This window comes from Schistocerca serialis, chromosome 5 (assembly GCF_023864345.2).
Source record: "Schistocerca serialis cubense isolate TAMUIC-IGC-003099 chromosome 5, iqSchSeri2.2, whole genome shotgun sequence".
In the NCBI taxonomy this organism is placed as follows: domain Eukaryota; kingdom Metazoa; phylum Arthropoda; class Insecta; order Orthoptera; family Acrididae; genus Schistocerca; species Schistocerca serialis.
Window position 1 is genome coordinate 440,467,528 of NC_064642.1, and position 27,243 is coordinate 440,494,770.

A 27,243-nucleotide genomic window follows, 5' to 3' on the forward strand; every position below is an offset into this window, starting at 1 on the left:
GAAGATTGAACAATAGGGACGAAAGACTACACCCCTGTTTTAAACCCTTTTTAATCCGAGAAGTTCGTTCTTGGCCGCCCACTCGCATTATTCCTCCTTACCTCTTGTACATATTGTACGAGGGCAGTTCAATAAGTAATGCAACACATTTTTTTCCTGAAACAGGGGTTGTTTTATTCAGCATTGAAATACACCAGGTTATTCCCCAATCTTTTAGCTACACAACACTATTTTTCAACGTAATCTCCATTCAATGCTACGGCCTTACGCCACCTTGAAATGAGGGCCTGTATGCCTGCACGGTACCATTCCATTGGTCGATGTCGGAACCAACGTCGTACTGCATCAATAACTTCTTCATCATCCGCGTAGTGCCTCCCACGGATTGCGTCCTTCATTGGGCCAAACATATGGAAATCCGACGGTGCGAGATCGGGGCTGTGGGGTGCATGAGGAAGAACAGTCCACTGAAGTTTTGTGAGCTCCTCTCGGGTGCGAAGAGTTGTGTGAGGTCTTGCGTTGTCATGAAGAAGGAGAAGTTCGTTCAGATTTTTGTGCCTACGAACACGCTGAAGTCGTTTCTTCAATTTCTGAAGAGTAGCGCAATACACTTCAGAGTTGATCGTTTGACCATGGGGAAGGACAACGAACAGAATAACCCCTTCAGCGTCCCAGAAGACTGTAACCATGACTTTACCGGCTGAGGGTATGGCTTTAAACTTTTTCTTGGTAGGGGAGTGGGTGTGGCGCCACTCCATTGATTGCCGTTTTGTTTCAGGTTCGAAGTGATGAACCCATGTTTCATCGCCTGTAACAATCTTTGACAAGAAATTGTCACCCTCAGCCACATGACGAGCAAGCAATTCCGCACAGATGGTTCTCCTTTGCTCTTTATGGTGTTCGGTTAGACAACGAGGGACCCAGCGGGAACAAACCTTTGAATATCCCAACTGGTGAACAATTGTGACAGCACTACCAACAGAGATGTCAAGTTGAGCACTGAGTTGTTTGATGGTGATCCGTCGATCATCTCGAACGAGTGTGTTCGCACGCTCCGCCATTGCAGGAGTCACAGCTGTGCACGGCCGGCCCGCACGCGGGAGATCAGACAGTCTTGCTTGACCTTGCGGCGATGATGACACACGCTTTGCCCAACGACTCACCGTGCTTTTGTCCACTGCCAGATCACCGTAGACATTCTGCAAGCGCCTATGAATATCTGAGATGCCCTGGTTTTCCGCCAAAAGAAACTCGATCACTGCCCGTTGTTTGCAACGCACATCCGTTACAGACGCCATTTTAACAGCTCCGTACAGCGCTGCCACCTGTCCGGAAGTCAATGAAACTATACGAGACGAAGCGGGAATGTTTGAAAATATTCCACAAGAAATTTCCGGTTTTTTCAACCAAAAGTGGCCGAGAAAAAAAATGTGTTGGATTACTTATTGAACTGCCCTCGTATATTGCCCGTCTCTCCTATAGCTTACCACAATTTCCCTCAGAATTTCTAACATCTTGCACGATTTTACACTGTCGAACGCTTTTTCCAAATCGACAGATCCTATGAAAATGTCTTGATTTTTCTCCAGTGTTGCCTCTATTATCAACCGCAACGTCAGAATTGGCTCACTGGTGACTTTTCCTTTTATAAAGCCAAACTGATCGTCATCTAACACATCCTCAATTTTTTTTTTTTTTTTTGCCATTCATCTGTACATTATTCTCGTCAACAACTTGAATGCATGAGCTGTTAAGCTGATTGTATTATAATTCTCGCACTTGTTACCCCTTGCAGTCTTCGAAATTGTGTGGATGAAATTTTTCCGAAAGGCAGATGGTATGTCGCCTGACTCATACGTTCTACACATCAATGTGAATTGTTGTTTTGTTGCCAATCCCCCAGTGATTTTACAAATTCTGATGGAATATTGTCTAACCTATCTTTCGTTTTTGTCTTAAGTCCTCCAAAGCTCTCTTAAATGATTCCAATACTGGATTCCCTTTCTATTCTATATCGACTCCTGTTTCCTCTTGTATCACATCAGACAAATCTTCCCCCTCACAAAGGCCTTCAATGTATCCTTTCAACCTACCCGCTATCCCCTCTGCATTTAATATGGGAATTCCCGTTACACTCTTAATGTTACCACCCTTGCTATTAAATTCACCGAACGGTTTTTTGATTTTCCTATACGCTGAGTTAGTCCTTCAGACAGTCACTTCTTTATCGATTTCTTCACACTTTCATGCAGCCATTTCGTCTTAGCTTCCCAGCACTGCATACTTATTTCATTCCTAAGTGACTTGTACTTCTGTATTCCTGAATTTGCCTTAAAATTTTTGCACTTTCTTCTTTCGTCGATCAACAAAAGTTCTTCTTATGTTAACCATGGTGTCTTTTCAGTTATCTTCATTGTAACTATGTTTTTCCTTCCTACTTCTTAGATTTCCCTTTCTAGATATGTCCAGTCCCCTTCAACTGTACTGCCTACTGAGATATTCCTTATGCTTCAAGCGCATCGCGTCATCCCTTAGTACTTCGGTATCCCAATTCTTTGCCGGCCACGGTGGCCGAGCGGTTCTAGGCGCTTCAGTCAGGAACCGGGCGACTGCTACGGTCGCAGGTTCGAATCCTGCCTCGGGCATGGATGTGTTCGATGTTCTTATGTTAGTTAGGTTTAACTAGTTCTAAGTTCTAGGGGACTGATGACCTGAGATGTTAAGTCCCATAGTGCTCAGAGCCATTTGAACCATTTGAACCCAATTCTTTGCGTGTTGATTCACCTTGACTAATCTCTTAAACTTCAGCCTACTCTTCATCACTACTACATCATGATTTGAATCTACATCTCTTCCTGGGTACGCCTTACAATCCAGTATCTGGCTTCGGAATCTCTGTCTGACCATGATGTAATCTAAATGAAATCTTGCCGTATCATCCTCCCTTTTCCAAGTACACATCCTCCTCTTGTGATTCTTGAACAGTGTATTCGCTATTACTAGCTCAAATTTATTACACAGCTTAATTAGTCTTTCGCCTCTCTCATTCCTTGTCCCAAGCCCATATTCTCAAGTAGCCTTTTCTTCTGCTTCTTCCACTAGAACTGCATTCTAGTCCCCCATGACAATTCGTTTTTCAGTTTCCTTTACGTACTGTATGACTCTTCCATATTCTCATATACTTTCTTTATCTTTTCGTCTTCAGCTTGAGACGTCGGCATGTATACCTGAACTATAGTTGTCGGTGTTGGTTTTCTGTCGATTTTGATAAGAACAATCACTAAACTGTTCAGAGTAACACACTCTCTGCCATATCTTCCTATTTATAACGGATCCTACTCCCGTTATACCACTTTCTGCTGCTGTTGATATTATCCTATACTCATCCTACCAGAAATCCATGTCTTCTTACCATTTCACTTCACTGATCCGTACTACATCTAGACTGAACCTTTGCATTCCCCTTTCCAGATTTTGTAGCTTCCGTACCACGTTCAGGCTTCTGACATTCCACGCCCTGGCTCGCAGAACGTTATCCTTTCGTTGGTTATTCAGTCTTTTTCTCACGGTCATCCCTCCCAGAAATCCGAATGAGGGACTATTCGGGAATCTTTCGCCTATGGTGAGATCGTCACAACACTTTTTTCAGTTACTGGCCACATGTGGGTGCACATTACGTGTCTGGAATGAAGTGGTTTCCATTCACTTCTGAATCCTCAGGCCATTGATCAATGCTGATTCTTCCGCTTTTAGGGGCAGTTTTCCACCCTAAGGACAAGACAGCGCCCTGAACCTCTGTCCATTTCTCCGCCCTCTCTGACAAATCCGTTGGCAGAATGAAGATGACTTCTTATGGCGGAAATCTGCGGTCGGCAGTGCTGATTACTGATAAAAATTTAAACGGTGGCCTGTTATCGAACCTGGGACCAATGACGTTTTTATTACTAATAAAAGATGCTACCGTCCTTTTTTTTTACTTTTTTATCTCATTTTGGTCGTACGTGTTCGGGGCGGACATGCCATGACGCTTATTCAAGTTTCTCGTTTATCCATTAACTCAGTTTTTTACTAAGGAGGGCAGCTAACCCTCTGACTGAACACGCCGAGCTACCGTGCATGGTATTGCGTAACTATTTTCAATGTTTGTCTTTGCTTTAGCTTCAACGAAATGAATTCGTGTGGAGAAAAGTTGCTGAAGGTTTTCATCATACATGGCAGTTTCCACATTGTCTAGGAGTTGTTATTGGCAAACATGTTGGCATAATTACACCTGCAGGAAGTGGATCACTGTTGTGGAATTACAAGAAGTTTCATAATATTATTCTCATGGCTGTTGTGGATTCGAATTAGGAACTTGTGTGATGTAGGAACAAATGAAGCTAAATCAGATGGGGGCGTAATTATCAAAACCAAGTTTCACGAGCGATTAACTAACAGCAGTTTGCAGTTACCTCCTGACAGAAATCCAAAAGCTAGTGCTACCAAGCGTCGGTATGTATTAGTGCGGGGATTAACGCGAAACATTTTAAACCATTTTATATGTAATAGTTGAATTACGATCGGATGGCCTTTAAGTAAAAAATACTAGGGCTAGAAGATTTGTCGAATATGCGTTTGGCACACTGTCAAATAGATTTAGAATTTCATTCTGCTATAAATTTGAAAGACGTATAAACTGTGATTATCCTCGTCTGGACATGCTGTTGTATTCACATATTCTTATTAACGCGATCTGACATTGACACATCACACGCGATCTAGATGATATGAATTCAGATGAGATTATTGAAGTGCAATGGCTAGTAAATCAGAGAAATGACACCGGCAGTGGGAATGTTAGTAATGATTCCAAATATTGTCCAAAAAATTGTGGAATATTTTGTAAATGAAGGACGACTTGAATGACAAGATGAATCTGTACAAAAAAAAATATTTTGGGAAACTTTTTTCTGGTGGAGACAAACACTTTTCAAATAAAGTAGCAATGTGATATAAAAATGTATCTGCACCTTTTATTTTTTAAGTACATACCGCTTCCTGGTTTTCTTCCTCATGGTGCATAATATTAACACTTGTTACAGTCGGCTTTTGGTTGGTAAGCGAAAGGAGATCGTAATACCATAGAATGGTTTGTATATATCTCCAGTTACTGCTCCATTTCTTTCACCGTCTTCAGCTTTTTTAAGTTCTTTCTTATATGGTTCAAATGGCTCTGAGCACTATGGGACTCAACTGCTGAGGTCATTAGTCCCCTAGAACTTAGACTAGTTAAACCTAACTAACCTAAGGACATCACAAACATCCATGCCCGAGGCAGGATTCGAACCTGCGACCGTAGCGGTCTTGCGGTTCCAGACTGCAGCGCCTTTAACCGCACGGCCACTTCGGCCGGCGGATTTTACCACTATCCTTGTTACCTTTGTGTATCATTCCTTGTATTTCGGTAATGGGAGAGCGTAGGCGACTTCCCTACTGTTAGCATTGTGATGACATGCGCCTTTTTTGTTCCACAGACACCGTAAAGTTTTATAAATATCTATGAACTTGATAACAAAATCGTTGCCCTTGGACATAATGGCAATTGTTTACGTGCACTGGTTTTCAAGAGAACAGAAATGAGAAACGCACTAGGGCATGATCCACTTGTTTACACTTAGGAATACTAAAATCTTAAATGAAGCAAATAGGTCTATCCATCCTGTCAGTTCTCAGTCTCTGTTTCAGTGTTTAATGTTTACACTTAGGAAAAATTGACAGTTTGACTGAAAATGAAACTAAACGGAGAACTGATATGGCAGTTGAGAAAGCACTTTAGACTGCGCGCACTTAAGAAACGTTGTAGAGGCATCAGTGGGTTACAAGCGGCCCTTTGACCCATCGCTGCTAGATGCAGGACGATATGGCGTGTGATCCCCAGTCAGCACCAGCCCATCGTCCTTAATGTGCTACTTGTCGATTTTAACTTGTGTCCTGTCAGTTCTAGGTGTTTCCTAAAGTCGAGGATCTGTCAAGAGTCACAAATATTAGGTTGACGTAATTTGTTGCAACGGCAGATTATATTCAGTTCTCTGTTTGTCACTTTGTTGGTTAGTGTTTTGGCAAAGTCTCGAAGCTTGTAATACAGGTCGAGTTATTCTGGATCATTAGTGGCTGTCTGTTTACGTTCCTCGAATATGCTGCTTCTTGTTTGTTTGTCTAGGTCGTCGACGTAGCTGAACTTTACAGAATCAGTGGTGACTGTATTGCTAGTGTACAAGTTAAATGCAAGAGGGGCCAGAATCGGAATCTGTGCCAGACCATGATTTATAGAATAAGATGCACTTGTTATTTCTCCAACTTGAATTTTAAGAGAGCAGTTGTTAAGCACGTTTTCCAGTAGCACTGTGGTATTTGACCCTGCAGCGGTTTTAGTTCAAACTGAGTAACTGTATTTGTCACATATCGCTACAACGCATTTCAGTGGATTAGGCGCATCTGGAGATGGCAGCTACTTGCCGAAACCGGTAATGTGAAATTTAATGTAAATTTAAGTGATCGTGGCAAAGCTAATTGTTACAGAAACATTTATTTTAAAGTCACGTTCTTCCAGTTGCCAATAAGTCAAATTGCAGTTCTTTTTTTAAGAATAAGATACTTTATTCTGCTGGACGCCTGCTGCCAATCCAGTTTTTACATCAGCCAATTCAAATCTGTGTCTTTTCATTATTCAGACTGCAACCTGGAACGTTTTTTAAGATCTCAGTTACAGCTATTAAGGAGAAAATAAGATAAGCGGTTTGCTGTGATGGAAGAAGAAAGTAACAGTAATCGGACCATAAAAGCGCACCTGTGTTGGTCTGATTACAACTTTGGTTACAGCAGTGTAGCTTAGCGTCTTATCTCCAAGTAAGCAAAAATAAAATTAAAAAAATACGGTTCACGGGCTGCGTATAGGACTTACATTGTGGCAGTGTTGATGGTATATACATGGAAAATGCTTCCTGACTGCGTGACGTGGGAGATGCACACTAGTGTCCAAAATTAAGACAACAAACCGCTATTTCCCCGTCCTGTGTCTAATTCACGATATAATTGTACAAACTGTCAACAGATGTCCGTACGATCGTGTTCTGCATGGCAGCTAGCATTTCGGTCAACGGGAAACCACGCCAACGATGACTTCAGCTCACCTATCAAACAGAGTAGTGTTTGCCAGGTGGTGCTACAGCCACAACGCTGTGTATACTGCCACAGACAGTGCATTATAGCACACAGAAGGTACCGTCCAGACATTGCTGCGGAGAGCCATAGGATGAATGGAAGCTGGACTGTCGCAAACCCATGTGGTCCGATGGCTTAAAGTGAATCGTTTTATTGTTTTTCGGATGTGGCGACAGTTTATAGAGACCCAAAGTGTTTCACGAAGACTGGGGCAGGGTCGAACACGTGTGACATCTGAAAGTGAGGACAGTTATTTTTTTTTTGTAAGGGCACGACGGTACCGCCTTAGTGCTGGGCAGCAGTAGTCATCTGTCCTCGCAGCAGGCACTGTGTTGTATCGAGGCAAACGTTGTAAAGAAGGCTTCGACAGAGTGGTCTTTAATGTCGGAGATCTGCTGTCTCTATGCCTCTGGCGCGCTTTCACAGAAAGAAATGTTTATAGAGTGGAGTCGACAACAAGCTACTTGAACAGTCGAACAGTGATGTTCTTTTCACAGATGAGCCCCGATTTGGTCTGGAGAGTGGTTCTCGACGGACGCACCATTTCGAGACCCGAACATTGTAGAAAGAGACTGATATCGAGGAGCATCGCTAATGGCGTAAGCACGGATTATATTGATCACTCGAACATCTCTTCAAGAAATTTTGCGGGTGACCGGAAAGGCGTAACTGCTATCATGTATCGTGACGTGTTCTTGGGATCTCATGTAAGTCGCTGCGAGGTTCTATGCGCCCAGACTTCGTACAGATGGACGATAATGCTCGACGTCATAGGGCACAAGTGGTTGATGTTTTCTTGGTAACGGGAGATACTGCACGCATTGCCTTGTCTGTTCGCTCTCCCGATTTGAATCCCGTAGAGCATTTCTGGGGTGCGGATTGCATCGCTTCATCATCCACCAACCACTCTCCAAGACTTGCGAGCAGCTCCGCAGGAAGAATGTGCGTTATTGCCTCAACATGACACTTATGACGTCATTCACAGTATGCTCGGTCGTTGTCAGGCCTATGTTGCAGCCATAAGTGGTCACACACCATAGTGAGCAAATAAACCACTTCTCGGAAAGTGTGTGCTAATCTGTTGGAAAAAACGAAGAACGTTCTCGTCTACTGTTATGCGTGTTCCAGTTGTTTACGTGCTGTATTGTTTCTACTTTGCTGTCACTTGGTTACATCGTTTTGTGGCAAAATAAACGCAACCTAGCAAAAATTACGTTTGTTTCTTTAATTTTGGACATCAGTCGTATTTTTCAAAACTTGACTACATACTGTAATCTGCAGACTGCAGTTTGTTAAACTCTGAAGCAATATTATAAAACAGTAGTGTCTTCCTAGTAAATTACTTCACGTTAACATTAGTTCCTTAATAACGAACTCCTCCCACTTTACAGATTTTTGGCTCAGCCTCCTAACGACCGAATTTCGCAAATATTTTATTGCATACAGTACTTCATTCGCATCACGGACGATGACTTCTGTTTGTAAGGTACTTCTGTTTTACTATTGCTGATAGCGACATAGTGTTACATTACGTCACGTTATGGGATTAGTCACACAATAGCTGTTCATTTTTTAATATAAACTTACTCTAGTTTGAATATTTGACTTCTTGCACTTTAATGTGAGGAGGGCAGCTCCAGCGTTCAGCTCATGGTTTAGGAGCAAAGTACTACAAATTTTATTTGAATTGCAGTAATCGGTCTCTTTCCAATCCAGTAGCTATCTGAAGAAGTTGACAAAACACTGAAAGACTTAAGTGACAACAAGCCCCAGGAGTAGAGAATATTCCGTTAGAGCTACTGGTAGCCTTGGGAGAGCCAGCCACGACAAAACTCTTCCATCTGCTGAGCAAGATGTATGAAACAGGAAATATCCTCAGACTTCAGGAAGAATATAATAAATCCAATTCCGAAAAAACCATATGCTGACAGTTGTAAAAATTAGGGAACTATCAGTATAATAAGTCACGGCTGCAACATACTAACGCGAATCGCTTACAAAAGAATGGAAAAACTGGTAGAAGCCGACCTCGGGGAAGATGAGTTTCGATTGCGGAAAAATGTAGGGACACGCGAGGCAGCACTGACGCTACGACTTACCATAAAAGATACAGTAAAGAAAGGCAAACCTACGTTTATAGCATTTGTTAACTTAGAGGTGGCAGGGGTAAAATACAGTGAGCGAAAAGCTATATACAATTTGTAGAGAAACCATATGGCAGCTGTAACAGTCGAGGGGCACGAAAGGGAGTGAGACAAGGCTGTAGCCTATCCGTGAGCTTATTAAATTTGTACATTGAACAAGCAGTAAAGGAAACCAAAAAAAATTGTAGTAGGAATTAAGTTCAAGGAGAAGAAATAAAATCTTTTAGGTTTGCCGATGACATCGTAATTCTGTCAGAGACATGAAAGGACTGAGAGGAGCAGTTGAGACCGGTATGGTCATTTTCTTGAAAGGAGGATATGGGATGAACATAAACAAAAGCAGAACGAGGATAATGAAATATAGTCGAATTAAACAGGTGATGCTGAGGGTATTATATTAGGATATGAGTCACTTAAAGAAGTAGATGACTTTTGTTATTTGGGTAGGAAAACAACTAATGACCGCCGAACTAGAGAGAACATAAATTGTAGACTGGCAATGTCAGTGAATGCGTTTCTGAGGAAGAGAAATTTGTGGGCATCGAGTATAGATTTAAGTGTCAGGAAGTCCTTTCTGAAAGTATACATATGGAGTGTAGCCATGTATGGAAACGAAACATGGACGATGAACAGTTTAGACAAGAAGAGAATAGAAGCATATTTTGAAATGTGGTGCTACAGAAGAATGCTGAAAATTGGATGGGTAGATCACGTAATTAATGAGGAGGTACGGAATAGAATTGGAGAGAAATTTGTCGTACAATCTGAATGGAGCAGACAAATATTTCCCACACCACAATCTGACTAGAAGAAGGGATCGGTTGGTAGGACACATTCTGAGACATCAAGGGATCACCACATTAGTAATGCAGGGAAGCGTGGGTGGCAAAAATCGTACAGGGAGACCAAGAGATGACTACAGTGAACAGATTCAGATGGATGTAGGTTACAGTAGTTACTTGGGGATGAAGAGTCTTGCACAGAATAGAGTAGCATGGAGAGCTGCATCAAACGAGTCTTACGACTGAAGACCACAACAACAATAACAGCTGTCTGATTCGACGAAATTCGTTACGTGATTACTTATTTCTAATCCAACTCTTTTTATGTATTTGTAGCCTACATTCCTTTAGTCAGACTCACTGAAACTGTCGTAGAGAAAGAGTACAGTACATTTTGTTTTGCCTTAGATGAGCCGCATTACGCTTTTCTCTTCACAAGTTTGGTAACGTGCCGTTTGCCCGCAGGACCGCCTGCTGCGCAACGACAGTTCGTTCAGCGTGGTGACGTCGCTGAGGACGCTGCTGCTGCTGGGGGTGACGCGCGCCTCCAACGGCGACTACTCGTGCGCCGCCGCCAACTCCGAGGGGGAGACGCGAAGCGCTCCGCTCAGGCTCAGGGTCCAGTGTGAGTAGCGTCCACTGCTGCTTGCTGGCTGCCTGGCTGCCTGCCTGCCTGACTGCAGATACTCGCTGTTCACCACAGCGACGCACTCTCGCTCTTGCAGCTGTGTGATTAACAACACCCTTTGTTCACCTTGTTATTAATCAGTCAGATATTTCGATAGTCAGATACAGAATGGCAAAAACACACACACAAAAAACATGGTATTCGAACATGTAATTAAAATTTTTATTGCACCAGTTTAGGTAGTACAGGATCAATGGGTTCTGCCAATTAAGACGATGAACATTATGAGTTGCAAAAGTTGTAGGTGTTAAAGATGAACGTAAGACAGCAAGAACAAAAAGACATTGCTGTAAAGCAAAAAATTCTACACAGTGTTCATGAAAAAATTATGGATGGCACGGCCTTTGCAATTAAGGTAGACAAAGACAAAAGACCTTTAATTTCAAATGAGGAAGAATTGTAAAATCTCAGAAATTTTTACACTGACGTGGCAAAAGTCATCGGATAGCGATAAATACTCACAAGGCGGTAGTAAAGCGTGCACAAGGTATGAAGGAGCAGAGCGTTGGTGGAGCTGTCACTTGTACTCAGGTGATTCAAGTCTAAAGGCTTCCGACGTGATCACGGCCGCTGACGGAAATTAAAAAAAAATCCAACGCGGAATGGCATGTGTCATTCCATTTCGGAAATCATTAGGGAATTCAATATCCCGAGATCCACAGTGTAAAGAGTGTGCCCAGAATAGCACATATCAGGCTTTCCCTCGTTATGAATAGGAAGGTAGGGCAGACAGTGTGTTACTGTGAACGGTTCAGTGATAGGGTTGTTTTTATCAGAATCGGCAGCAAACAATCGACAAAGATAGTTCAGGTGCATAAGCCGACGTCCCAAGCTGAAGATGAAGAGAGAAAGTATATGACGATATTGAAAGAGGATTATAGTACGTAAAGGGAGACGAAAATCCAATAGTCATGAAAGACCGGAATGCACTTCTAGGGAAAGGAGTAGAAGCAAAGGGTACAGGAGAATATGGGCATGGGACACGGAATGAGAGAGGAGAAAGACTAATTGAGTTCTGAAACAAGTTTCAGCTAGTAATAGTGAATACTCTGTTCAAGAATCACAAGAGCAGGAGGTATACCTGGAAAAATCCGGATGATACGGGAAGATTTCATTTAGATTATATCATGGTCAGACAGAGATTCCGAATTCAGATACTGGAATGAAAAGGCGTACCCAGGAGCAGATATCGACTCAGCTCACAATATACAGGATGGTCCATTGATCCTGACCAGGCCAAATATCTCACGAAATAAGCGTCAAACGAAAAAATTACAAAGAAGGAAACTTGTTTAGCTTGAAGGGGAAACCAGATGGCTCTATGGTTGGCCCGCTAGATGCCGCTGCCAAAGGTCAAACGGATATCAACTGCGTTTTTTAAATAAGAACTCCCATTTTTTATTACATATTCGTGTAGTACGTAAAGAAATATGAATGTTTTAGTTGGACCACATTTTTTTACTTTGTGATAGATAGCGCTGTAATAGTCACAAACACATGGCTCACACTTTTAGACGAATAGTTGGTAACACGTAGTTTTTTCAAATTAAAATACAGAATGTAGGTACGTTTGAACATTTTATTTCGGTTGTTCCGATGTGATACATGTTCCTTTGTGAACTTATCATTTCTGAGAACGCATGCTGTTACAGTGTGATTACCCGTAAATACCACATTAATGCAATAAATGCTCAAAATGATGTCCGTCAACCTCAATGCATTTGGCAATACGTGTAACGATATTCCTCTCAACAGCGAGTAGTTCGCCTTCCGCAATTTTCGCACATGCATTGACAATCCGCTGACGCATGTTGTCAGGCGTTGTCGGTGAATCACAATAGCAAATATCCTTCAACTCTCCCCACAGAAAGAAATCCGGGGACGTCAGATCCGGTGAACGTGCTTTGACGACCAATCAACCTGTCATGAAATATGCTATTCAATACCGCTCCAACCGCACGCGAGCTATGTGCCGGACATCCATCATGTTGGAAGTACATCGCCATTCTGTCATGCAGTGAAACATCTTGTAGTAACATCGGTAGAACATTATGTAGGAAAATCAGCATACATTGCACCATTTATATTGCCATCGGTGAAATGGGGGCCAATTATCCTTCCCCCCATAATGCCGCACCATACATTAACCCACCAGGGTCGCTGATGTTCCACTTGTCACAGCCATCGTGGATTTTCCGTTGTCCAATAGTGCATATTGTGCCGATTAACGTTACTGCTGTTGGTGAATGACGCTTCGTCGCTAAGTAGAACGTGTGCAAAAAATCTGTTATCGTCCCGTAATTTCTCTTGCGCCCAGTGGCAGAACTGTACACGACGTTCAAAGTCGTCGCCATGCAATTCCTGGTGCATAGAAATATGGTACGGTTGTAAACGATGTTGATGAAGCAATCTCAACACCAACGTTTTAGATTCCCGATCATCGCGCAATTTGTCTGCTACTGATGTGCGGATTAGCCGCGACAGGTAAACGCACTAGAGAGGTAATTCTGACGTTGCGGTTGATATTGAAAGCAAGACTAAAGAAAAATCAAGACACGTTCATAGGGTTTGTCGACCTGGAAAAATCCTTCGACAACGTAAAGTGGTGCAAGATGTTAGAAATTCTGAGAAAAGTAGGGGTAATCTATAGGGAGAGACGGGTAATATACAAAATGTACAAGAGCCAAGAGGGAAAAATAAGAGTGGACGACCAAGAACGATGTGCTCGGATTAAAAAGTGTGTAAGACTGGGATGTAGTCTTTCCACCGTACTCTTCAATCTCTACATCGAAGAACCAAAGATGGAAATAACAGAAAGGTCCAGGAGCAGAATTAAAATCCAAGGTGAAAGTACATCAGTGATATGATTCGCTAATGACATTTCTATCCTGACTGAAAGTGAAGAAGGTTGACATAATCTGGTGAATAGAACGAACAATCTAATGAGTACAGAATATGGACTGAGAGTAAATTGAAGAAAGAAAGTAATGAGAAGTAGCAGAATTGAGAACAGCGAGATACTTAACATCAGGATTGATGGTCACTAAGTACATGAAGTTAGGGAATTCTGTTTCCTAGGCAGTAAAATAACCAATGACGGACGGAGTAAGAAGGACATCAAAAGCAGACTAGCAGTGGTAAAAAGGCATTCCTGGCCAAGAGTACTAGTATTAAACACAGGCCTTAATTTGAGGCAGAAATTTCTAAGAACGTAGTTCGGGAGTACAACGTTGAGTGGTACTGAAACATGGACTGTGGGAAAACCGAAACAGAAGACAATCGAAGCATTTGAGATGTGTTGCTACAGACGAATGTTGAAAATTAGGTGGACTGATAATCTAAGGAATTCGGAGGTTCAGTGCAGAATCAGAGAGGTGATGATGGTGTTTGATTTGTGGGGCGCTCAACTGGTCGGTCATCAGCGCCCATACAAAGTCCCAGTTTTCACGAAGTCCATTTTCTTTTCACAATCAAATCTAGTCTCTCTCACAAATGATGATGGTGATGAAATGATGAGAACAACACAAACACCCAGTCCCTGGTCAGAGAAAATCCCCAACACGGCCGGGAATCGAACCCGGGACCCCGTGATTCAGAGGCAGAATCGCTAGACCCTAAACTACGAGCTGCGCACGAATCGGAGAGGAAAGGAATTTGTGCAAAAAACTGTTAAGGAGATGGGACAGGATAACAGGACATCTTGTGCCATGATGTCCATGTGGTTTTATAAATGTTAATCCACGTTTCAGATCCAATGATGGCACCTACGGAGTGCTGAAACCGGTCATCTAGTAAACGATATTGAAGCGACCGTGGCTTTTCAATTATTCTAAAAACAGAGTGTTCGCCCATGACACACCATATGTTCACTTCATCTTTTAAGAGATGAGGAAATGACTTCCATGGTACTAGAGGGAACTGTAGAGGGCAAAAACTGTAGAGGAAGACAGAGATTGGAATACATCCACCAAATAATTGAGGACGTAGGTTGCAAGTGTTACTGTGAGAAGAAGAGGTTAGCACAGGAGAGGAATTTCAACCTGTCGGGAGACTGATGACCTCGCCCCCCCCCCCCTTGCCCCCCAAAAAAAGCCTCTCACCACGGACAACGTTGTAGCCGACGACCTTGACTTAACGACCGAGAGCAGCGGAGTGTCCCTAGAGTTGTCAGTGTTAACAGACAAGCAGCACCACGTTAAATAACGGTAGAGATCAGTGTGTGACATATGATGAACGTCGGAATGCCTTTTCCTTCACCATGAAATCACCTGCAGTGCCTCTCCTGTGCTTGTGGCCGTATAAGCTGGATCCTAGTCCCTGAAAAACTGTGGCCTGCCCAGATGAGTCCCGATTTCAGTTGGTAAGGGCTGACGGTAGTGTTCGAGTGTGGCGCAGACTACACAAAGCCGTGGACCCAAGTTGTCAACAAGATACTGTGCAAGCTGGTGGTGGCTCCATAATAGTATGGGATGTGTTTAACTGGAATGGACTGGATCGTCTGGTCCAACTAAACGGACCACTGACTGGAAGTGGAGATCATTTCCAACCATCCGTGAACTTCAAGTTCCCAAACAAAGCTGGAATTTTTGTGGACGCCAATTTGTCGTGTTACCAGGCCCCAATTGTTCATTATTGATCTGAAGAACATTCTGGACAATTGGAGCGAATAATTGGGCCGCCCAGATCGCCCGACGTAAATACTATCCAGTATTAACGGGAAATAATGGAGAGGTCTGATCGTGCACAAAATCCTGCGCCGGCAACACGTTCAAAATTATGGACCGCTATAGAGGCAGCATGGCTCCGTATTTCTGCAGAGTACTTCGAACGGCTTGTTGGATCCATGCCACGACAAACTGCAGCATTGCCCCGTGTAAAAAACGTTTGACACGACATTGGGAGGTATTTCATGACTTTTGTCACCTCAATGAAATATGAACAGTATGTGTTGAGGTGCAACTAAACCACTAGATTACAAGTCCAGTTGAAAGCAATGCTGAGACAGTGTAAGTTTATATTGAGAAATAATGATGTGAGAAGTATTCCAAGACCGCCAACTCTGAGGGGATTACCCAAAATACGAAAGAAGGCTCTCTAATTAGACGTCTTGCTGATTTCCTTAGTATACCATCATACCATGTCATCTAAAAAGTTATAAAATTGTACCTGTGGCAATTTGTGTATGATTAGGATCACTTATGAACTGATTAGTAACGGCAAGGCTGTGAGCTTCTGGATGGACATCGCAAATTTATATAGCAATATTCCTGTGGACGAGAGGGAAATACACACGATAAGAAAATGGTGTTGGTGCAGGTTCATGCAATCAGTCACCAGGATTATTAGAGCCAGTAAACTCTCTCATGGTAAATTTTTATCGCGAGAATAATTTTTTGCCTATGAAACGGCTTTATTAGTAGTGAAGCCACTGCAATATGATTTCTAGCTCTTGAAACCTCACCGTTGTAATCACGTTTCATACATCTAAGTTTATTGTAAACTCTAATTATTCCAGTTACTAATGAATATAAAGTACATTCTCAGAAAATAATCTGCGATATCATTTCGTCTGTCACATATTAACTAACTGTGGTACAGCCACTTTCGTTTTCACGTTCATACTCCAGCCCATAACTCGACTGATATTTTAGGCATCACTCAAACAATATCTCTCTTCTGCGTTGATTGAGCGTCAGTTCAAAGACAACGCCAGCCGGGGTGGCCGAGCGGTTCTAGGCGCTACAGTCTGGAACCGCGTGACCGCTACGATCGCAGGTTCGAATCCTGCCTCGGGCATGGATGTGTGTGATGTCCTTAGTTAGGTTTAAGTAGTTCTAAGTTCTAGGGGACTGATGCCCTCAGAAGTTAAGTCCCATAGTGCTCAGAGCCATTTGAGCCGTATTTTTCTTTTTTTTTCAAAGAGAACCATGGTGACCGATAAGCTTCCGAACTTGTTCCATGACAACCGAAGATGGAGCACTTTGTTATTCCTTTCATATTAACACTACAAAGAGAGTCTCGTCTTGTGCATATTATTTGTAAAAATATTACGTCGAAGAAAGGCATATTGCAACAATGTATACAACATGTATATTGCCTCAAGAGCGTGTAAATGAGCTGCCCAGATGGTGCAGTCCGTCGAGATTTGCTTTAGGATCTTCAAGCTCTAGAGCTCGATTTCAGTTACACGTGTAGTTTCCTTCATATTTATTATTTTGATCGGTTCATTAATCCGTTGCATACGTTGTCTGTTAGACGATACATATCCTAAAACAACTGTTTTTTGACGCTAAAGTAACAGTTTTTTGAAATACATGTCAGAAATATTCACGGACGCTAATAACCACTGAAAAATAAATTTTCTCTCAAAGAACATAAATAGCTACTAAATTTATCAGTATGGAGCGTTAAACATTTATACTATACTGAATAAGAGCGGCCAGATGTAATATTTTAGTTATACTATCAGTGACACCACGTTTTTCACAAACCGTACATAGTCTTGAGAGCAGCTTCCTAAACAGACCTTTCTGGATCACTAAATGTTTAGCAGCTGGCTGGCTCATACTTTTGGGAACTCTTTGTAGCGAAGGTGCATCCACTGTTACAAGGACAGCATGAAAACGTGCTGACAGTACTTCGACATTCATCCGCGGAGTAGAATAAACGTGACAGAGTTTGGTAATTACCTGTGAAACGGTTTGCTGTAGTCTAGTCGCCGTAAGGAGATCCCTGACAGTTATCTGCCTAAACCAGTCATGAAATACGAATTTATAAAGCTCTATAGAGGCTTTTCTTTTCGGCTGCAGCCGTTTTCGCTTCGAAGTTTACAGCTAGCAACAGTGCTGCCAGCTATAAGGAACCATCTGCTATAGGCATACTGTTTACCTAACGTCAAAGAAAATTAATGGAAATGAAAGCAGTAAGCATGGCAGCTGGTACTAGTCTATCGATCCAATGGCAGGAGTATATACTGGAAACTGAAATCGAATACAGTTGACGAAGTAGAGTAATGCAATGGACTTAGACGATGCGGTTATGCTATCTGTATGGTTGCAGGAGAACTAACTAGGACAACAAAAAGCAAGAATAAACCATGAAGGGGAGGGATCATGGAGATTTTTTTAGAAATAAAAGGGAAACATTGGTGACATGCTGACAATGTGCTAGAAGTGTGTAGTGTGTGGAAGAGAACATAGCAAAAGTTCAGAGACAAATTACATCTTTAAACGTGGAATAATGAAAACTGTTGTTCTTCCTTTCCGTAATGGTATAAAATAATAGCATGCATTTTGGTAAAACCTGCTGCAATTGCTGTATAATAGTTAAGAAGAGATTTGTCATATGACGAAAACTAATATTAGAAAATTAAAAAAATTAAAAAGAAACATATCTACGCCTGGAATCGAAATCTAGAGTATTTTATTGGAGAAATCTACCCGTTGCACAAGTGAGCAACACAGTTACAGGGTCTTGGTGCTAGATACTTGTCGTACATGTGATAACAATGTTGCCAAATTCCCTTCTTTGTACTTCAGTTTTCTGCCACAAATATGTGCAGAACAATGTATGTATACGAAATCTTCCTGTAAACACATCACATAATTTACTACCTGATGTTTTTGCATGGTCGTAACTGCGTCACTAAGTGCAGTATCCCTGACAGTATAGACTAACCAGTTTACAGGCACACATCTACACTTCAGTACCTGACATACTGGCCAGGGCGAAGTAAAGTTTAAATGCTTGCTCTTGCCACATGTACTTGGAGGTAATACCCAACCTGTAAACATACCACTCCTAATAATTATTATTATTAGTCTACGAATGTAAATACTGATTTAATGTTCTTCAGCACACTGTCGTCAGTCACCAATAAAAATATCTGCATATATATATATATATATATATATATATATATATATATATATATATATATATATGTGTGTGTGTGTGTGTGTGTGTGTGTGTTTATAGAAATACCGAGCACTTCTCATTCAAACCTTCAGATTTCGCTGATCCCAGTATTTCCTACTTTAGAAGGCGGTAATATCCGAATCACCTTGGAAAGGGGAAAGGGAACGCCTCTTTAACTCGTAGTCCACTTTCACTTCATTTGTCTCGTCTAATCCGCTGGCCAGAGATTCGAAACTAAATTTGATGGGATCTTCATTTGCAACAAGGTATTATAACGCAGTTTCCGCCTCTGTGGACAGTAATCAGCACTGGGCTCTTTAAAGAGAGCAGCGTCTACAGCCGCCAAGAAAGGAGGAGGAGCTGGAGAGGGGAGCCAACCAAAAGACACAGAACCCTCAAAAAAACTTTTGTAGTCATCTCGAGTGATAACTACGGCACGATTTTGTTGTACGCCATATGAAGTCACCATAGCTCATTAGACGGCGGCTACCTGTCGTAAGGGCAAAACAGCGGCGTATGATGAAACGTTATCTGGTTCATTACACAGGAACACAACGAACGTTTAGTCCGCGGTCTCAATATTATAGTGATTTGCCTTATTAGCTGTCTTGTAGACTCTCGAGTTTGGGTTTTTCGTAATTTTTTCCGACCCATATAGCCAGGATATTGCTTAATTCATATGCTTGCATGAATATCAGAACTTTACACTATTGGCCATTAAAATTGCTACACTACGAAGATGACGTGTTACAGACGCGACATTTAACCGACAGGAAGAAGATGCTGTGATATGCAAATGATTAGCTTTTCAGTGCATTCACACAAGGTTGGCTCCCGTTGCGACACCTACAACGTTCTGACATCAGCAAAGTTTCCAACCAATTTCTCATACACAAACAGCAGTTGACCGGCGTTGCATGGAGAAGCATTGTTATGATGCCTCGTGTAAGGAGGAGAAATGCGTACCATCACATTTCCGACTTTGATAAAGGTCGGATTGTAGCCTATCGCGATTGCGGTTTATCGTATGGTAACAATGCTGTTCGCGTTGGTCGAGATCCAATGACTATTAGCAGAATATGGAATCGGTGTGTTCAGGAGGGTAATACGGTACGCCATGCTGGATCCCAACGGCCTCCTATCACTAGCAGTCGAGATGACAGGCATCTTATCCGCATGACTGTAACGGATCGTGCAGCCACGTCTCGATCCCTGAGTCAACAGATGGGGACGTTTACAAGACAACAACCATGTGCGCGAACAGTTCGACGACGTTTCCAGCAGCATGGACTATCAGCTCGGAGACCACGGCTGCGCTTACCCTTGACGCTGCATCACAGACAGGAGTGCCAGCGATGGTGTACTCAACGACGAACCTGGGTGCACGAATGGCAAAACGTCATTTTTTCGGATGAATCCAGGTTCTGTTTACAGCATCATGATGGTCGCATCCGTGTTTGGCGACATGGCGGTGAACGCACATTGGAAGCGTGTATTCAGCATCGCCATACTGGCGAATCACCCGGCGTCATGGTATCGGGTGCCATTGGTTACACGTCTCGGTCACCTCTTGTTCCCATTGACGGCACTTCGAACAGTGGACATTACATTTCAGATGTGTTATGACCCGTGGCTCTACCCTTCATTCAATCCCTGCGAAACCCTACATTTCAGCAGGATAATGCACGACCGCATGTTGCAGGTCCTGTGCGGGCCTTTCTGGATACAGAAAATCTTCGACTGCTGCCCTGGCCAGCACATTCTCCAGATCTCTCACCAATTGAAAACGTCTGGTCAATGGTGGCCAAGCAACTACCACGCCATAATACGCCAGTCACTCCTCTTGAAAAACTGTGGTATCGCATTGAAGCTGCATGGGCAGCTGTACCTGTACACGCCATCCAAACTCTGTTTAACTCAATGCCCAGGCGTATCAAGGTCGTTATTACGGCCAGAGGTGGTTGTTCTGGGTACTGATTTCTCAGGATCTATGCACCCAAATTGTGTGAAAACGTAATCACATGTCAGTTCTAGGATAATATATTTGTCCAACGAATACCCGTTTATCATCTGCATTTCTTGTTGGTGCAGCAATTTTAATGGCCAGTAGTGTACATACCAAAGAAAAACAACGAATCTCTTGAAAATGACTGCAGAGCCCAAGAAATAAAAGAATACTCAAATATTGAAAGTATTGTTAGTTGGACAAATCTTCACTTCTGCGACTCCTAAATACGGAAAAATACTCTAATAACACACAAGTCGCCTACATAGAGTACGCGTGGCTTACACTGATATGCCAAAACCTCATGAACACTGCCCACAGCGACGTTGGATGCTTGCTGGTGGCGTTGCGGGCACGTGATGTGGTAACAAAAGAATGCAAGCGGAGGAGACACGGGCGAGGGATCACCCTAGCGAAGATATGGGCTGCCAATGGCGAAATCCATTGAGAAAAGCGACTTTGACAAGGGGCAGATTATTATTACGCAGAGCCTGTGAACGGGTCGAATGTTGAAGTGCTACTGGCGTGATCATTTAGGGAAAGAGGTAGGAGGACAGTGAAACTACCACTATGCGATAAACATGAGGGTTGCCCAGAAAGTAATGCACCACATTTTGTTCTCAAGCAATTCTTTACTGATCACAATGAGAATACACATACGAAAGAGTTGGGTTTTATCTACACGCCCCATTTTTCCATTTAATCTCCATCCTGTTCTATGCCCTTCCTCCAGCACGAAACGACGGCGTGTATGCCCTGTCGCTACCAATGCTTGTCCTGGTGGCGCAGCCAGTGCTTTACACTGTGAAACACCTCTTCTCATCGTCCTCAAAATGCCTTCCACGAATGGCATCCCTTAATGGCCCAAACAAGTGGCTGACAACATCAGCTCAGTGCAACATGTCAGGTGTGACAGCCGTGGATGGTTTGCAGCGGCAAATCGTGGAGCTCCGCCAAACCGCCGTCTGATGACCCCAACCTCTGTGCCCAGCCACTATCTGTACTTCTGTCGACAGCAGATGCTCCATAGCCTTTGCACAAGCGTTTGTGAATATTCTCCACAGTTCATCTCTTTGCAGTGAGAAATTCAATGACGGTACGTTGCTTGTAAAGTACATCGTCTATAGACGCCATTTTGAAACTGTCCTGCAGTTACGCTGTCAGTCGGATGTGATGGAAACTTGGCGTGCTCACTCAGGAGACTACAAATAATGCATAAGAAACGTTTCGCATTCACAGCATCGTTTTTGGCAGAAAAAAAGTGCGGTGCATTACTTTCTGGGCAGCCTTCGTAGTTGTACGTCCGCGACTCGTCACAGAATGTACATTGTGTGTGTGTGTGTGTGTGTGTGTGTGTGTGTGTGTGTGTGTGTTCGGTACATAGCTATATAGCGAAGGCTAGCTGACACGGGACAAATAAACGCAAAAATAGGAAAAAAGTACGTATGATCTAAATAAAGATTCGAGTCGCCGTTTATGTTTGATTCAAGTACAGCAAAGAGCTGAAAGTTGAGTCATCTGCCACGCTGCTAGAACGATGTACTTTATGTAAACGAACCCAGGTTGCTGAAGTTGCTGAAGTTCTTTTTCGGAAAACGTTTTACGTGAAGCATAAAAATACAAAAACACACATTTTGGATTCGCAAGGTTTCTCACTAAGCAGTTGTTGTCATCTGATTGCAGGGAAACTATTGGTTGTAAATATTTGAGTGTTTCAAATTGTAAGTCTAACATCACGACCCTATGATGTGGTTTTCTTTTCTTTATTGAACATATTTATTACGATACTTCAAAGTCTAGTAACTCACTGTCCGTGTTTCGAAAAGTTTGTAGTGAATTAAGAGTGCGATCTCGGAATGGTAGCCTGAGGGAAGCAGAAATTGTTAGTCTGAAGTTATTGTCGCATTTCAGAACCATCTGTGAAAGTGTTACGCATTTAACTGCCAGAATTTTCTGAACCCCAATCTAGAAGACGGTGGCCATGTTTTTATGATCTTCAAAAGGTCCAAATCTCTTTCTCGCCAGTGGAGATTCGTTTACCAGTCTTATGCATAACTTGAAAGCGCCCAAACAACTAATACTAGCGACACGACCCAGTACTGCACGGGAAGTATCAGTAATCCATGGCCATACGAACTGACTTCCGCAGTGGATGGTGATCACGTCTACGTTTGACTCAAAAGTAGCAGGAAGCCTGAAGCTGAGTCATTTGCTGATACGATACAATACTTTATAGAGACAAGTAAAGCTGCATCCCATGTTACGTTTACGCCATGCATTATTAGCTGAAAGGCACAGGATTTCGACTCGCATGCTTTTTTTCCCTCTAGACTGTTGTTATGAAACGATTTCAAACGATTGGATGTCATTTAGGTTGATTTGCCGGTCCCTGACGTGTTATCAAACAGGCACAATGGGAACATCTCGAAGTCCGAGCCTCGTTTTGTTTCTGACACATCTCTACACCATTGAGAGGTAAATGACAAGTTAAAAGGCAAAGTGAAAAAAATTGTTGGGCTGATCCTGCAACTTATCTGATCCTAGCAAAACGCTCTACCACTTTTTTTATTTAGCTCGGTAAGAGAAGTAGTAAAAAGTAGACAAAATACTTAGGCCTCTAGAGTGATTAGAACTTAGAGCTAATGCAGCGTTCCCTACACAGGGCGGCCACATTGCCACTTTTTTATTTATTTTTTAATTCTAATTTATACTTGTTACTTAAAACAGAATAAATAAAATAGGGAATAATACTGCAAGCCACTACCAGTTTTACACTTGCAAAAAAAATCATAATAATAATAATTTTCCCCTTTCCAGTAGTCACCCTCAACTATTAAAAAAACAGGACCAAGATGGCCACAGAAGTGAAATAAACTGTGAAATGATACACCTGAAAAGGGGCCATGACGAGAGTATCACAAGGACCGGGTAACTCAACCGATACCTTGATGACGAAACACGAGGTTCAACATATGCACTATGTGATCAAAAGTATCCGGACACCTGGCTGAAAATCACTTACAAGTTCGTAGCTCCCTCCATCGGTAATGCTGGAATTCAATATGGTATTGGCCCACCACTAGCCGTGATGACAGCTTCCACTCTCCCAGGCACACGTTCATTCAGGTTCTCGGAGGTTTCTTGGGGTATGGCAGCCCATTCTTCACGGACTGCTGCACTGAGAAGAGAGAACGATGTCGGTCGGTGTCCAAAACATCCCAAAGGGGTTCTACAGGATTTAGGTCAGGACTCTGTGCAGGTCAGATCATTACAGGGATGTTACTGTCGTGTAACCACTCCGCCACAGGTCGTGCATTATTAACAGGTGCTCGATCGTGTTGACAGATGCAGTCGCCATCCCCAAATTGCTCTTCGAGAGTGGGATGCAAGAATATACTTCAAACATCATTGTAGGCCTGTGCTGTGATAGTGCCACGCAAAACAACAAGGGCTGCCAGCGCCCTCCATGAAAAACACGACCACATTATAAAACCACCGCCTCCGAATTTTACTGTCGGCACTACTCACGCTGGCAGCTGGAAGATGACGTTCACCGAGCATTTGCCATACCCACACCCTGCCATCGGATCGCCACATTCTGTACCGTGATTCGTCACTCCACACAACGTTTTTCCACTGTTCACTTGTCCAATGTTTACGCTCCTTGCACCAAGCGAGGCGTCGTTTGGAATTCGCCAACGTGATGTGTGGCTTACGAACAGCCACTCGACCATGAAATCCAAGTTTTCCCACCTCCCGATTAACTGTCATATTACTTGCAGTGGATCCCGATGCAGTTTGGAATTTCTGTGTGATGGTCTGGATAGATGTCTGCCTATTACAATTTACGACCCTCATCAACCGTCGGCGGTCTCTTTCAGTCAATAGAGGAGGCCGGTCTGCATTCTTTTGTGCTGTACGTACCCCTTCACGTTTCCACTTCACTGTCACATCGGAAACAGTGGACCAATGGATGTTTAGGAGCGTGGAAATCTCGCGTGATACCCAGTCACCTGAACACGTTCGAAGTCCGAGAGTTCCACGGATCGCCCCATTCTGCCCTGTCACGTTGTCTAATGACTGACTGACGCCGCTGATATACAGTACCCGGCAGTAGATGACAGCACAATGCAGCTAATATGAAAAACATATTTTTTTGGAGGTGTCCGGATACTTTTGGTCACATAGTGTATGTAAGTCGCAGTACCGTGGTCGGCGGAAACACTTCCAGTATGCAGTGGCTATATACTGGTGGAAGGTGAATGGGTGCGTATGGACCACTCCATCTACAATGTAATGAACATAATGGTCCGATAGGCATGCAGCTGCGTTTGACTTTACCCTTGGAATGTGAGAGGAGTCTGCCGAAAAAGCAGTCTCAACGGATCAGTTCGAAACACTAACTACTTTTTAAACCAATTCGCTTCCTGCATATAACAAGTAAACCTACATTGTAGCGCGTCTATGGTTAAACAGCGACTGCAGTAATCCAATATGAAATAGGCGCTCATTCAATTAAACCATCTAATCAGATGACAATTTGGTCGCATTTTCTGCTAAGTCAAGAGACTGCTGGTCTCTCGAGCTAGGATCGCTGTTCGGTAGGTGGCAATGGCAACTTTTTTCGACTTAAATTTAATTCAGTGTAATTCAAGCAATTTCTAAGAAATATTTAAAAATTATATACAGAAACCTTCCTCTTGGAACAGTGTACTTGTGTGTGAATAACGAATGGAAATCCTGAGGTTAGCCTGCACATGCAGAAGGACGCTAGAAGGCGACTTCAATTATTATAAAGGTTCTCCAAAAAATTATTGACTAGCTTCAGAAAAGGTTCCTTACACGAAAAAAAAGTTCATTAAACATGGGCTCTAGAATAGGTACCTTAAGAGCTATGAGGACTTGTTCATGTTCGGTACTATGAAGTATATTTCTTCTACTGCGACGACTTTGTTTTCCATATTTTTGGCCAGCCGGAGTCGCCGAGCTGTTCTATGCGCTACAGTCTGGAACCGCGCGACCGCTACGGTCACAGGTTCGAATCCTGCCTCGGACATGGATGTGTGTGATGTTCTTAGGTTAGTTAGGTTTAAGTAGTTCTAAGTTCAAGGGGACTGATGACCTCAGAAGTTAAGTTCCATAGTTCTCAGAGCCATTTTTAACAATATTTTTGGAGGAGGTGGTAAGGGCCAAAACAAGAATAAAATATCTAGTAAACACAGGGTCTAAAATGCATTTCTTAAGAGATATGAGCACTTCATTCTCGCTGTGTAGAACACATTTCCTGTAAGGAACATGTTCTCCTAGACCTTAAGGTATGCATTTTGCCGCGCAGGATAGCCGCGTGGTCTCAGGCGTCTTGTCACGGTCCGCGCGGCTTCCTCCGTCGAAGGTTCGAGTCCTCCCTCGGGCATGGGTGTGTGTGTTGTCCTTAGCATATGTTAGTTTAAGTTAGATTAAGTTGTGCGTAAGCTTAGGGACCGATGACCTCCGCAGTTTGGTCCCATAAGACCCTACCACAAATTTCCATATGCATTTTAAAGCCCATGTTTGCTAGACAATTTTTCTTGTTTTGGTGTAACGAACCTGACCATAAAGTCTGTCGGAATCTTTTTGGGACACCCTGTATACCTAGAAAATAATGATGGTAAATTTGAGAAGAGGCTGACAGCCTGCTGTCTACCGACAGTGTGGCCGAGCGGTTCTAGGGGCTTCAGTCTGAAACCGCGCGACCGCTACGGTAACAGGTTCAAATCCTGCCTCGGGCATGGCTGTGTGTGATGTCCTTAGGTTAGTTAGGTTTAAGTAGTTCTAAGTTCTATGGGACTGATGACCTCAGATGTTAAGACCCATAGTGCTCAGAGCCATTTGAACCCTTTTAGCGTGCTGTCTGAAGTCAAGAATAATTACGATACAGAGTCTGACACTGAAGTAATAGTCTCGGTGTTATCCTCTGTGATATTCTTTCAAGTTCATCGGGGACAGATGCGCGCGCTCACTTCTGCAGTGGCCGACCTTGCATCGACGTGCGGCCGAGGAAGGCAGTGGGCGCGGTGCACGTCGCTCGTCAGCGCTCGAGTGGAACCAACGGCAGCGCGCGCCGCTGCGTCCCACACTGATACGCCCTCTTACGTTTCAATCCCGTGTCGAGCGGTCCCCCATCGCCAACCCCCTCCCCTTCCCCGTCCTGTTCTTCGCCGCAGCCGATTCTGCGCGCCCCATCCACCCCTAAACAGGCTGAGTGCCGAGCCGCACGACACGACGGAAAGAATCGCATCTTCCCCTGCTTCAAGCTAACCGGCTTCCTTTCTGACTCATTAACTTTGAGAAAGGACCGAGCGAGTCGCTCCTGATTCCCTAATTCCGCAGCGGTCTCGGGGACCGGGTATACGCTGTAGTGTAAGAGCGTCCGTCGTGGCAGGTTGGCGGTGGGGCGGGCGGGGGGGGGGGGGGGGGGGGGTTGGTTTCAGCCCAGCTGTAGGAAGCGATGGAAGGGAAGGGAGGGGA

At 43.3% G+C, this 27,243-nt stretch overlaps 1 protein-coding gene across 1 annotated transcript in view; it reads left to right on the top strand.

Annotated features, from left to right (window-relative positions):
• The window catches only part of LOC126481985 (hemicentin-2), a 1,625,790-nt gene that overhangs the window by 1,299,226 nt on the left and 299,321 nt on the right, over positions 1 to 27,243 (top strand). The window contains exon 9 of the mRNA XM_050105950.1: positions 10,592 to 10,751. Coding sequence (XP_049961907.1) covers positions 10,592 to 10,751 — 160 coding nt within the window. The remainder of the gene's footprint in view (positions 1 to 10,591; positions 10,752 to 27,243) is intronic.